Source organism: Lithobates pipiens, unplaced genomic scaffold (assembly GCF_037356315.1).
Source record: "Lithobates pipiens isolate NorthernLeopardFrog02 unplaced genomic scaffold, aLitPip1_a1.2 Scaffold_22, whole genome shotgun sequence".
NCBI lineage: Eukaryota > Metazoa > Chordata > Amphibia > Anura > Ranidae > Lithobates > Lithobates pipiens.
The window spans coordinates 126,111,857-126,126,145 of NW_027507784.1; the positions used below are offsets into that span (position 1 = coordinate 126,111,857).

Consider the following 14,289-nt stretch of genomic DNA (forward strand, 5'->3'; position numbering starts at 1 on the left):
GTTAAAAAAAAAGTGTGTGTATGTATGTATGTGTGTGTATATATATATATATATATATATATATATATATATATATATATGTATATATATATATATATATATATATATATATATATATATAATAAAATATGCTATAAAAAGCTTTTTCTGTGTATGAATACGTTTATACATGGGTACAGCCTTATTTCTGCAGTACATATTCAGGTTGTATTTCCTTCAAAGTAGCGGTACACAGTGACACTGCTTTTCTGCATCTCCAACTCTGGGAAGTCCACATGTAACCTGAATTTATTTCAATAGCCATTAAATAGGGATGCTAATCCTATGCCCTGATATAGAAATGACCACTAGGGGGAGAATTTTACACATTTATACATTAAAAACAATCATCGACCATATATTGAGGAAATGCTGTCTATATATATATATATATATATATATATATATATATATATATATATATATATATATATTATAACATACGTATGTGTTCGTTTGGATTTTATAAAAAAAAAAAACTTTATAATGGGGGGAGGATCATTTTTTTTTATTATATATATATATAAAAAAGAAGCAGATATGAATATGGAAATGGATCTTTTAAAAAGATCAAAAACTAGCATCAGAGCCATAGATCTGGGTGTGCACTTACTGAGAATACATTGACTTACTGAGAAGACCTGTTAGTGTCCCTTTAAAGCTACGTGTACATACACTGCCAAACCACAATCTGCTTTCCACTGTATTTTGAGATTGCCTGGCATGCCATGAACCGTTTGTGTCCGTCCGAGTAATGCAGCTTTTTATTTGCAAAAGGGAGTAGTGGCTTGGCCTTGACAACCAATCAAATCCTCCTTTTTTCTTTTATTTTTATTTTTTTGTTGTGTTTCTTTGGCAGAATATAAAATGAAGGAAATATTGACTTGGCCTACAGGCAACAGATTCAGATTACTTACAATTTTATATGTGAGGCCTGGAGTAATTGGTGGTTATTCAGCATCCTAAAAGTTTGTGCACGGCAAGTCTCATCCTTCTAGCTCGATGTCGGGAGGTGTAGTCTGTTTCCTAGCTTGGCTGCCAAATACAAGAACTGTGCAGAGAAACCGTGTAATGACCTCTATTTCATCACTTTATTAAACCTGCGTCTTCTCCTTTTGTTTTTGTCCCAGTGATAATTTTTTTTGCACTTTTTTTACTCACCATTACATGTGTTTCACCTTTTGAACTGACACAATATCTTTGTTCTGTCTCCAGTGGCCCAGAAGATCGTGGCAACTCGTAAAAAGCAACAGCTTTCCATCGGCCCGTGCAAGTCTCTGCCAAACTCCCCCAGCCACACGTCTGTTTGCTCGGCACAGGTGTCAGCTGTGCATATCAGCCAGGTATACTTCCTTTAAACCATATGGATAATGAATAATTGTATTTGACATGACTATATAAGAGATGTATTTTCAGCTACTACTGTATGAAGGTAGGTTATCATAAGGCTAGTGCTCATAGGCGTGAGTGAGCACTTTATGTGTACATGTAACAGGCCTGCCCCCAAAACCACAGTTTCCTAGTACACACTTATGCCGGCCATACATAGATCAAAGTTTGCCCAGTTCAGCAGAGACCCGTGTATGGGCAGGCTGATTGTACCCAAGTGGATCCATTGATCGACTTGGGTACAATCAGCCTGTCAGATTTTTCTACATGCAATCAATAGCAGCAATCATATTCTGCCGGTTGGGAAGGCTCCCCCCTGACAGAATAAAATAGCACTGCAGGGGCCATTTAGCCCCATCAACACAGTGTTTATGGGGGAATTGAGAAATTTTCGAAATTCTATTAATCTATGGCTTGCTTTAAATGTTAATGCTCGGATCAGTGTCATGTTTATTTGTATGCAAAGAAAATAGGTGGGGTGAAATCTGCCAGGCCCTGTTGAAGTGGCTTATATCATGGAAACAATATCGATCAGAACATTAGTTTTCTGCTGGAAGTGTCAGTTTTATTTGCATGGAAGAGAGGGATGTTGGGACAGCTTATTTTAGGGAAATTTGAGCGATCAGAACATTTTTATTTTTTCTCACCTGTACAACTGTCTCATCCCCTTATAGTTCATTGGCAGGCATTTGTCACCTGATTCAGCTGAAAACATTCAAGCTTTAGTCTCATAACTATGGGCGGGGTAAAGCATGTCTAGCAAAAACTGGTGCTGCATAGAGCAGGGAAGGATTAGGATCCTTGTCTAATTTTAATGCTGTGTCTGGCTCCATTAGAGAGCTTTCTCCTCCCTGTAAGATGAGCAATCCTGCCGCTGGTGTCAATGTGCCAGCAACATGATCACTAACAGATCACTTACCTTTTCCCTTGAAACTGCCTCTTCGCTAGCCAAACCAGTAAGATTATATTCTCCCCATGCAATTTCATTAGAGGGACGGCTTCCTGCTTGATGATTTTGCTGCTTGCAGTGTGTTGGGCTTTTTTTTTGGGCTGTGGTGCTGTTGTAGATTTTTCCCTCGCTTTTGGTTTGGTACAACCATTGTCACTGGGATAGTAAGGGGAAATCTCTCTAATATGGTTCTGGATATGAGGAAAAACCTTTGTCTGTTCAAAGTTTACTACTAGCCCGGTTCAGGCATCACCTGTGACTAGCTTTATAGCTTACAAAAGGTCAATAATTAATATTTCTTTTGCATTCTTTGAGGAACACAATAACTCATACACTTTGAGTTATACTGCTGCCTGCAGGGTTATTGGACACAGGCAAAAAAACTGTAGGACAAACAGGATAATCCCTTCTGCTACCTGCAGGCTTAATTTTTTTGTTTTTTTACAAGTGTCCTAAGTGGATAGATGTCTTTTCTTAAGTTCTGCTGTGTGAGGACTAACTTATTTTTCCTAGCACCGTTTTCTCTAGCAAGACCTTTCTCCACATTGTGGCTAGAGGTTTACAGCCCCACTGTGATGGGTGTCCCCAGGATACACGATGGCTCCAGTGCTGCCTACAGCACATCCACTGATACGGCTGGTTTCTGCATTCTGTAATATTGTTCTCTGATCCTAAACTCTATCCCATCTTAGGATTCTTCCCTTCCCCTGCCCAGTGTGGCCAGCTCCTCTGCCCTTTCAGCTCAGATTTTTACTACAGTCACACGGGACTTTATTGTCCAAATTACTTTGTTCTTTACTATTTCTGACTGCAAATTCCACTAATGCCCATCTGTGCCTTTCCCTGCAGATTGTGTGTCTGATCTGCTTGTAGCCTCTGAAATGCTATGTAATTCTGAGTAACACTAGTCCTTCCTGACAGAGCTTGCCTCCAAGGAGTTAGTCTTCTGCTATTACTCCCAAATTTAAAGAGGCAGTTTCTGGTCTCTTTGATGCAGTGTGCACCACTTTGAAACTAGAGAATCAGCCTCTTTCTTCTACCAGAAAAAGTAGTGGGGCATTTTTTACCCTAATGACTATAACCTCTTTGAGAAAGGTTGACTGTCTAGACATTGCAATGGTACATATAGCATTCAGAAATCCGCTCTGGAGCAGACTCATTGTTTGGAGTATCTGGGTTTAGTCCTAGTCGTGACGCACGCCAGAGTATTACTCTCTCGGGAGAAACTTTAAACTCTTCTGTTCCACACTCATGCTGTCCCGTCTGGGTGCCATGTTACTGCCCATGTTTCAGGATTATGGTGTCCGGAATCTGGCCATCTTTGAAGCAATCACAGTTGTCCACTTTCACTCCAGACCCCTACAACACAGTACCGACTGATTAGTTTGACACAAAGCACCAGATTTTCCTTGATTTGTTTGCTAAAAATATCGAGCTCTGAAATCGGGGAAGCCCCTTTTCCCATCTTTTAGAAGATCTTCTAAATGGGTGCCAGCCTGTTGTGTTAGAGTACTCAGGATTCCTCTCCATCGCTGCAGGGGCCTTTTTTGTCAAATGAATCTTATTTCTCAATATTCCAAGCTTCCAGTGACTTGGCTGTCTATACAGCTTTGGACCATTCTGCTGGAGGGTCATCCAATTCAGCAATCCTTCGTCAGCCAGTAGCAGCTAGACTGGTCCCTTCACCCTGAGGTGTTCCATCACCTGTGTCACAGGTGGAGAATGCTGGATGTGAACCTCCTGGTTCAATAACAAACTCCACAGAGTTTGCTCCAGGTACAAGGATCCTCCAGTGACAACAGTGAATGTTCTGGCTGAACTATGGGATCAGTGCATTCTGTATATGCCTTTCCTCCCGTGAAACCGCTTACTCATCTACTTACTAGGATTGAGATAGAATTTTAGTTATTCTTATTGCTCAGGATTAACCCTTCTGACAGAGGATCCATGGACTCTTTCAGATCTTCTGTCTCAAGGACCTTCCTGCTTTATGACCACTAGCTTTAATGGCATGCCTGTTGAAGCTCAGGTTCTGAGAGATGGGGGCATCTCTGTATCTGTGCCACAATGTTAAACGCTAGGAAGTCTACTTCTCGTGAGGTCTATCATTGGCAGTGAAAGGCATACTTCGCTTGGTGTTAGTCTCAAGATTGTCACCCTAGAATATTCTCTGCGGGGCGAAACCTCTCCTCCTTACAGCTGGGTGTGGGCCAGTGTTTGGGTCTCAGTGCTACCAAATGTCAAGTTTATGCTCTCTCTATGGTATGTCAAAACTATTGGCCTCCTCTTGCTTGATTAAAAAGTTTGTACAGGGAGTCAACCACATAGCTTCCCGTGTCCATTCCCTTGTGATGACTTGATATCTGAATCTGGTTCTTCAAAAACCCCAATTTGAACTTATTAGAGACATTCTTTTCTCTACTAAGCACAATGTGGTATTCCTTGTAGTCATTACCTCTGAAAAAAGTGGGCGTATGAAATGGCAGCCTTATTCTGCAAGAAACCCTTTCTTGTTTTGCATTGGAATAAGGTAGCGTTGAAGCCTAGGACTTGCTACCTAAGGTAATTTCTGCCCTTCGTTTTAAACCATGATATCTCCGTTCCATTCCTCTGTCCAGGTCACAAAATAAAAATGTCCCTCCATTCCCTAAATGTGGCTGGAGCTGTAAGACATTAACTTAGAAAGACAGATTCCCTTTGTGTCATTACGGATGGTCCCCATTATGGCATGCCACCTTCTCATTCCACCATCTTTAGGTGGCTCAAACAGACCATTATTCAGGCTTGCAGGAAAGAAAATTGCACCTTTATATGGCTGGCTTGAGTTCTACCAGTTGGATATTTAGGTCTCATCTGATGCCAGCTTTGGCTGTAAGGGTATTCAGGTGACGTTTTGAGCTGCCGGCACTACCCAGTACTGTTTTTTTTTTTTTTTTTTTTTCTTTTCTTGGGCCTGTTAAGCCTTGTATACACGATAAGAATATTGGAAGAATGATCATCTGTTTTTCTGCATGCTATTCTCATATCGAAAATGAAGATGTTACTAAAATTATGAAATTTTTCTGTCCTTATGACAGAATACAACTTCAGTAGTGATGTAATGTATTGTAATGCTTTCTTTTATTTCCATGCGCGGTCTTGGTTAGTCTATTTTTTTCGGACAAATACTGTACTGATGAAACATAAATTGTTCATTCTGGTACCGTATGAGAAAAAATCTCCTGCTTGTCCCTACTGATGATTTTGCTTGAACGGCTCTCAAAATCGGCGTACTAATTTTCTCATCTTGTATATTAGGCATTAGTGTGCTGTGATTGATGGGAAAGAGTGGCTTTGTACCTGAGGTCTGTTTACAAGTTGATTTTTTGATGAGGGCAGTAGCAGTAAGCAGTGGTGAATTATATACAAGCATAAACTTACCTACCTATACAATCAACTTGACCCATATGATACTATAATCATTTTGCTTGCTTTTTCTACATTACTTTTTACATGAAATGATTACTGGGATTACTATAATTTAGTTTTTACAAGTAACTCCAACTAAAATGGCTCATTAGCGATTTTATTCTTTTAAGTAGCAGTATGTTCTATGATCCTTGCACACTAGTATAATATTTTCTATGTTCTCTGCACAGACCAGTAATGGAGGAGGCAGTCTAAGTGACTATTCTTCATCCGTTCCATCTACTCCCAGCACTAGCCAGAAAGAGCTGAGGATTGATGTACCTCCCACTGCCAGTACTCCAACTTCCGTGCGCAAACAGTCCAAGCGAAGATCCAACCTGTTCACGGTGAGTTCCGATAAGTGTTTTACTTCTACTCCAGAGAGAGAATTTCATCTAGTGAACTTTATTACAGCATCAAAACCTTATGGCGGATGCTAAGTTGACAAACTGATGGAACCACCATAAGAGACAAAAAATGCTAAATCCCACCAGCACACCAGATCAAGCAAATAATAAAGATTTTTGCTGTCACAAGCAACATTTCAGGGCCACTAAGGACTCCTTAGTACCTACCCCTGAGCTCCAATAACTCTGTGAATAACACAACAGAGTCAGCCATTTTGCCAACATGTGAGCTAATCCTTTCATCATCAATATGTGAAGAGCAGGATCTAAGTTATCAATTCACAATTGCTTTTCAGTGCCAAATACTTTTAAAACATTAAAGGTTAGGGCCTGCTTACAATGTTTTTTTTTTTTTGCAGTAATACTTTTTAATGCATGGTTTTTGCGCATTAATAAAGTATATGCGCATACACTTTTAACTTGTGGTATTTGTGTATTAAGACAAAAAGAGGAATTTCGTTCCGCGCTATAGACAACATAATAAGATGGTGGTGTTAAACTGCTGCCCCCCATGACCACCATGGAGGAGTCAGCAAAAAATATCATGGAAGTGGGTGTGGTGCCGCTTATTTTTTAGTGGTGTGTATCCCTTTAAATGCACCTTAGCTTGCTGTGCTTGAGAACAAATGTTATACTGTGCAAATGAGCAATGAGAAAAAAGGAAAATATGTAAACAACGTTATGGTAAATGTGTGGTGGCAATTCCTTATATACAAGTCATAAAACACTGTAAACCTTAAAGTAGCACCATATACAAACCGATAAAGTGACTGCTAGCAATAATTCATTGACTTCCATGAAAAAGGTGACGTGCTATGATACAATATAAATGTCAAACAAGTGACATGCTGAAAAACAAAAAATGAGTCCATACTTCAATAGTAATTGGATTCACAAATCCCATGATTCAGGCTCGGTTCACACTTGTGTGATGCGGGAACCCTGTGAATCTGGCATTGCACCCGACGCACACAGCAGTACACACTGCCATATGCGAACTGCCGGGAGTGTCAATACATTGTTAACGACCCCCATTTCAGCTCACATATCGCATTGCAAACTGACAGTTTGGACATGAATCGGATCACATGAGTGTGAACACCCTTGCGTTTCGATTCTGTTGCAGACCAAAAAAGGGTCCTGTGCGAGTTTGGTTCGAATGTGATATCAGCCACACTATCTGTATGGCTGAAATCGCACGGACATTGCATGTGATTTGCAGTGCGGTGCGAATCACATGTGATTTCACAGAGTACGCTGGTGTGAACCGGCACGTATTGGTGATTTTCACACGTGCTTCCCTTTCTTCGGCATTTACAGCACTATTTGGCTGTACACACTATCCAGATACAGGGCTTCCTCAGCTCCTCCAACGGGTTTCTGTCTTTCCAGATTCCTCACATGCAGAAACAACAGCAACACGGGCACCATAGTGTTATACAGTAAAAAAACAAAAACGTTTATTTGAATAAAGTGTATTTCTGAATATTGCAATAAACGTTTTTATGATTTATATACAAGGAATTATTACCACACATTTACCATAGGGTTGTTTACATATTTTTATTTTTTCCCATTGCTCATTTTCACAGAAAAACATTTGCACAGCAAGCTAAGGCGCATTTAAAGGGATACACACCACTAAAAATAAGCAGCGCCACACCATTTCCTTCATATTCATTTATGTATTAAGTTGTGGATTTATTTTGAATGAGCTGTCAGTAAAAATGAAATTGGGCTTCTTTTTTTTTTTTTCAACACAGCACACCGCATTGTACGGATAGTTCATATCTGTGCATTGTGATGCTTTTTATTTGTTGCCTTGCATTGTATGCTTTACTGCAACACACTGATGTGAACAGGTCCTAAAGCTGGGCACATATAGGCCATTTTTGCTTGTGAGATAATTATCCATGATTGCTCTGCAATCAATTGCTAGCAATCGCTGCTCATTAGTAAAAATGGATTGTGGCATGTAATAATAACGAATTAATAGTACAGTGAATAATAATAATGAATAATAGCACAGCACTTCAACTTTTTAGCGATTGTTAGCGATCAGTGACAGGCAATCACGGGTAATTTTAGTAGTGCGATTGTAGTAGCAAAAATCACCTGTGCGCCCTTAATCTGCTAAAATTAGTTGTATTTCTTTAGTTTATTCTGATTGCCACCAGGTGGCAGTAGAGATTAAGGCTTTTTTCCCTTCCAGACGGCTACGGAAATTTGAAATGACAGAGCCTAGCTTTGTTATTTTTGCTAAGCATTATAATAGAAGGGCCAGGCCTATGAAAACTTAGTTAAACCAATTTTAAACACCTTTAACTTTGTTTAGCCATTGAATTGGTGTTTGTCTATTCCCCCAGCCTGAAGGTTGACATACGTGCCATGAGATTGTCACACAAAGCATCTAGTTTATCAGAATAGTGAGAGCAAAATTTTACAATTGGGAGAGAGAGTCTGCTGGAAGCTGGCTTTACAAAGCGTATAGCTGTAGAAAATTTACCTCCAAAGCTTCTCTGCCCATTAAATAAAGGTCACCCAAGTATCCACTAATATTCATGAGTGATGGAGAGATGGATCATTGTGCTCTAGATTTTTGCACAATGGTAATTACTTGGGCCAGACCAAACCGTTCTCTCTGTGTCTGCAGATTTAGGGATTTCTATAAAATGGACTTCCATTGTGCTCATCCCTTGGTTCCGTATAAGCAGTGTTTGGGTGGGAACACAGTAAGGATGTTCCTAGTACTAAATGGTCAAATCAAGTGTTTATTTTGGATACAGAGGTGTTTTTACACAAAATGGTTCTGTTTTGGGTGGAGCGGATAGAACTTGAATCTCAGGTGTTCACTGGCGTCAAATGCTTCAGCAAGAGGGTCTCTCCCACCTGAAGTTTACTGTGACCATGGACACAGTGCTTTACCAATATGTGAAGTGTCCACTAGAGGGTGGAAGATACAAATTCTATGTCTTCTGGTCGCCAGTGGATTCTTCATGGTAATAAAGAAAGCACTTACTTAAAGTGGTTGTAAAGGCTCAAGTTTTTTTTACCTTCATGCATTGTATGCATGAAGGTAAAAAAACTTCCTCTGTGCAGCAGCCCCCCTAATACTTACATGAGCCCCATCTCGATCCTGCAATGTACACGAGGGCCTTGGCTCTTTGGGGAGTCTCCCTCCTTATTGCCTGAGACAGCTGTGGGAGCCATTGGCTCCCACTGATGCCAATCTCAGACAGTGAGCCAATAAGGAGAAGGAAGGGGCGTGGGCCAAGCGGTAGCTCTGTGTGTGAATAGACATGTATAGCCTCAACTCAGGAACGAGCCTAATTGGGTGCTCCCATTGCAAGCTGCTTCCTCTGGAGGCACTCTGCAGGAGGGAAGGGCCAGGTATGCCGTGGGACTCGAGAAGAGAAGGATCAACGCTGCTGAGATGTCACAGTACCAGAACAGTGGTTGGATTGATTGGGTGCAGTCACTGTTCAGCCAACACATTTTGACTTTTGTTGAGCCAGGTGGTGCCTGTGGGGCCTACCTTCAGCTCAGATTTCAGCCATATTAGCAGGAATTTAGTGAAATTCAAGACATCTATGGCAAGGTTTAGCCCACCCATAGACTTCATAGAGCAGTGCATGCATGATCCATCCTAACATAGAGGAACCTTTTGCTTAGGAAAAAGGAAAGACATGAGCAGTGTGGCCAGATGCTACTATAATCATTTTGCTTGCTCTCTGTACATACATTTTTGCATTATATGATTACTATATAATATATATATCATATTCTATATTTTATTTTTTACAGTAACTCCAACCTAAAAAGGCTCATTAGCTATTTATCAAATATTTAAAATAGCAGGATGTTCTATGAACCATGTACAACAGTATGAGATGAACAATGCTGGCAGATGCTGCCCCATAGTTTATATCAGAGGAAATTGCAGTATTTAGGGCAGGTTTTTTTCCTTATAAGAGCTAGTTGAGCAGGGTCAGAGGCTCCCCATAGACATGAAATCATTGAGAGATCAGGCACATGTCCTCTCGCGTCAGGCTTTTGTTTGTATCAGATGGTTTTTGAAATCTCATACAAATCTATGGGAATTTAAAACTCACTTAACACAGGTTGAGGCTCATAAGGTCAGATATACCTGTGAATGAATTCTGAATGATCTCAGACGCTTCTCAAGCTGATGTCATTAACACGAGGCCAACGGATGTTGGCAGTCGCTCTTAAGCCTAGTACACACCATGAGAATATCGTACAGAAAAAAATGCATTCTGTGCGATTGCCCGATAATCTATTCCTTAGTGCACAGCTTTCAAACTCCGTTCTGAACAGTTCATGGGAGAAAATCCAAAGGGACAAGCATGAAAATGTTTCTTGCAAGATAACAGATCAAACAATTTCTGTTTAATTAGTATAGTACTGGGGTCGATCGTGTACATGGCTCTGCCTCCTCCCAGCCTTCACTGCAGAGCGGAGAGCAGGAGGCAGAATAATGCTGAATGGAGCATGGGGGGTGGGAGCTGCCTCAGTGATTGGTTGCTAGGCTGTTCCAGCATCCAATCACCAGCTTGTTATTATTTGGGGGGGGGGGGAGAAACTAATGTGAAGGGGGGCAGAGGACACTACTGTGACACACTGGGGTTGATTTACTAAAACCGGAGAGTGGAAAATCTGGTGCAGTGGTGGAGGGTAGCCAATCAGCTTCTAACTTTAGCTTGTTCAGTGAAGCTTTGACAATAAAACCTGCAAGCTGATTGGTTTCTATGCAGAGCTGCACCAGATTTTGCACTCTCCAGCTTTAGTAAATCAACCCCATAGTGTTGTTCATACCATCTTTTTATTCGGGAGCTGGATAGGTTTTTGCCTTTGCCTGATCAACAACCAACCCCCCCAGGGATCTTTGATTCCCTCCATGTTGTCAAGGTAGGTCTCAACCTCCTGAAAGGTTGCCTACCCCTGGTGTAGTATTTTTACAAGAAAAGTGACCAAGACCACGCATGCTCAGAAACGAAAGAACATTACATACATTTATTTCAATACATTACATCATTCTGTCTCACAAGAATTTTTGCAACTTTAGTAATCTAGTCATTTTGGATATGGGACTGCCACGCAAAAAGAAATACAGATGGTTATTCATCCGATATTCTCATCATGTGTACTAAGCACTAGATTTGTGACAACTGTAGCTTGGATGTTAAGACAAGGTCAGCCTGTCAAGTTCAACATACAATATAAAATCTGATTTTACAACCTTCTTAAGATCAACTATCAACTTTTAATTGCAAGGGCCAACCTGAATTGATGGAAAAACTAATGTATTGTTTAGGTGTGTCCTCATAGTACATAATTTTGTAAATCTAAAGGAGGTTGTAGAATCAAATTGTATTGTGTATGGCCACCTTTTAGAGGTTTCAGACAGTAGTGAAGACCCAGCTAGAGATTGATTCCTGCCCCTCCCCCATCAAAAACATCAAACAACAATCCATTTTGAACAGTTGTGCCTAAACCATTCATAGGACCCTTCCTCTAATTTGTTAGAATGTTATGTCAACTCCATAAGAAATTGTCTGAAATCCATAGCGCACCAAAAGTAGTGCAAGCCCTGCTCTAGGCTCCTCACCTACTTTTTCTGACCTACCGGGCTGCATGTTCACATAAGAATCTGGTATGGATTTGGGGGTCAATGCGATTTAAAAAAAAATGAAATAAATTGGCATGGGATTCCCCTCAAAATCCATACTAGACCTGAAGGGCCTGGTAGTGATTTGTGTGGGTGGCCCCACCGCGTTTTTCCCTCATTTGTTTCTTTTACATTCAGTGTGGGTTCCCCACTGACAGCTGATGACTAATCCGTTGTTAAGGATGCAGCGGCTGACTACTTTAACAACCATCTAAAATTTGCATTGTACTACATGCAACCGTGCTACAAATGTGATGCAACCGCGTGCCACTGCGGGTGCGGCGCATTACCGTAGACTTGAATGGGAGGCATTGAAAGGCTTCAAATGTCTTCTGACTCGACATGATGCTTCAGCTTTGACGCAACGCTAATGCTTCATGTTTTGAATAATGTAAACAGCACTGTGTATCGTTTGCATAGGAATTTGAGGAGCGTTTTTCACTCCCCTCAAATGCCTGCTTTTAGTGCCAGTGTGAATGTCACCCTTTAGACAGTTGTCACTGGAACAAGTGTCCTTATTGGAAGAATTCCCCCATACCTCTTGCTCTGGTGGCAACCTATATTTGGAGTGCCGTTAACTTTAACTGAACCCTGCAGCAGATCACAAGGGCATTGCAGTCAGAATGCGGTGCAGGAACGCAGTTCCTCCTGTACTGCGTTTTTAATGTGAATGGACCCCAAAGGAAATAAGATTTTGTAAAACATTTATACAGTTAGGGCCTATTTCTGCTGTGTTTTGTATGCAACCCTGTGCAATAAATGCGTGCGTTTTTAAATGTTTCCCTATAGAAGATGCACTTTCTATAAACTGCATATAACCTATGCCACTACATGCAAACACATAAAATAAGGTGCACCATTAAAATCACTATAGGTGCAGAAAAGTACATTTATAAATAAAAATTTACTCTTAAAGCAACCTTTACTCAAAGTTTAGCACTTTTTATCTCATCAAGCTCCTCACCCCATCCCATGATCATTTTTTTTAGTCTTTGCTGTCCACCTTGTCTGCATTCTTGCCTAGGGGAGAATGACAGCTCCTCTGCTCCTGAAGCCTCCAGGGACATGCGATTCACCTACCCTGGGGTCATCTGCTTCAGCAGAGTGGCCAGAGGAGTGCAAACTCCTGGTGGCAAATCACTGGGGAAGGCTGTCTGAATCAGGAAGAGACAGCCAGCTCTCAATGTTATCAGAAAGAAAGATGGCGGCTCAGTTCCTGGCGCACCGCAGGGGTTTGGCGGATTACAGCATTAAAATCTCTCCCTCAAATGCCCTATGTGCATTTGCGGCACGGTTGACAAGCATTTTTGGCTTGTTAAAATTGCACCACAAATGCCTACTATAGCTGGTTGTTAAAGAACAGGCTGGGAAGCTGGCCACCACGTCCTTGACAACCATTGAGTCATCAGCTGTCAGCTGGGTTTTCTGCTGACATCTGAATGTAAAAGGAAAAATAATTGCTGGCAAAGTAAAAAAAATGGAGTGCCCCCATCCAAACCAAAAAATGTAATGGGGGTGCTTTTGGCCAGGGGCATCAAAAAGAAATAAAGACACTGAGAAAAAAAAGCATCCCTCGTGCCAATGGTTCCTGCCATCTGCATGCTCCGCTGTCTGACATTTCTTAAATAACGAAGGGGCCGGGGCCACCTGGCAATGTCACCTGGTGGAGACGGCGGGGCAGGCAGACAGCGGGAGCCTTTCACACGAGCGGAGCTTTTTTTTAATAAAAAAATTGGGTTGGTGGTAGCAGTGGGCATTGTGATTGACAATGGATCTACACCGGGGGACACTGTTTTTGTTAAAGGAATTGCCATGAACTGTCTCTGTGGTTTTCTTTCTTTTTGACACCTTTTTATGATGAATGAATAGGGGTATAATATTCCCCATACTCATTCACATGGGGGGGGGGGACAGAATCTGGGGGGGACTCTTGGTAAAGGGGTCTTCCAGATTCCGATAAACCTCCTGTTCCCAGACCCCCACAGCCAGGGTTGTGGGGAAGAGGCCATGTTGATGGGGGGGGGGGGGGTGCTTTGGAGTGGAGGGTGCGGGGCACTCACTTGTCCCCTACCTTTTCTGACCTACCGGGCATCATGTTCGGATAAGAATCTGGTATGGATTTTAGGGGGGGGGGGGGCCCAATGGCATTTATAAAAAAAACTGGCATGGGAAATGATAAATGGGTTTTCACAATTTCTTACAAATCTTTGAAAAGTGTGGCGTGCATTTGTATTCAGCCCTCCTGAGTCAATACTTTGTAGTAGCACCTTTCGTTGCAGTTACAGCTGCAAGTCTTTTTGGGGATGTCTCTACCAGCTTACATCTAGACAGTGACATTTTTGCCTATTCTTCTTTGCAAAATAGCTCAA

At 41.4% G+C, this 14,289-nt stretch overlaps 1 protein-coding gene across 8 annotated transcripts in view; it reads left to right on the top strand.

The window, feature by feature from the left end:
• AGAP1 (ArfGAP with GTPase domain, ankyrin repeat and PH domain 1) overlaps positions 1–14,289 on the top strand; it is a 601,134-nt gene that overhangs the window by 381,754 nt on the left and 205,091 nt on the right. For all 8 annotated transcript variants that reach the window (XM_077448231.1, XM_077448233.1, XM_077448232.1 and 5 more), the window contains 2 exons: positions 1,255–1,382; positions 6,016–6,171. In XM_077448231.1, the coding sequence (XP_077304357.1) occupies positions 1,255–1,382; positions 6,016–6,171 (284 nt within the window). The remainder of the gene's footprint in view (positions 1–1,254; positions 1,383–6,015; positions 6,172–14,289) is intronic.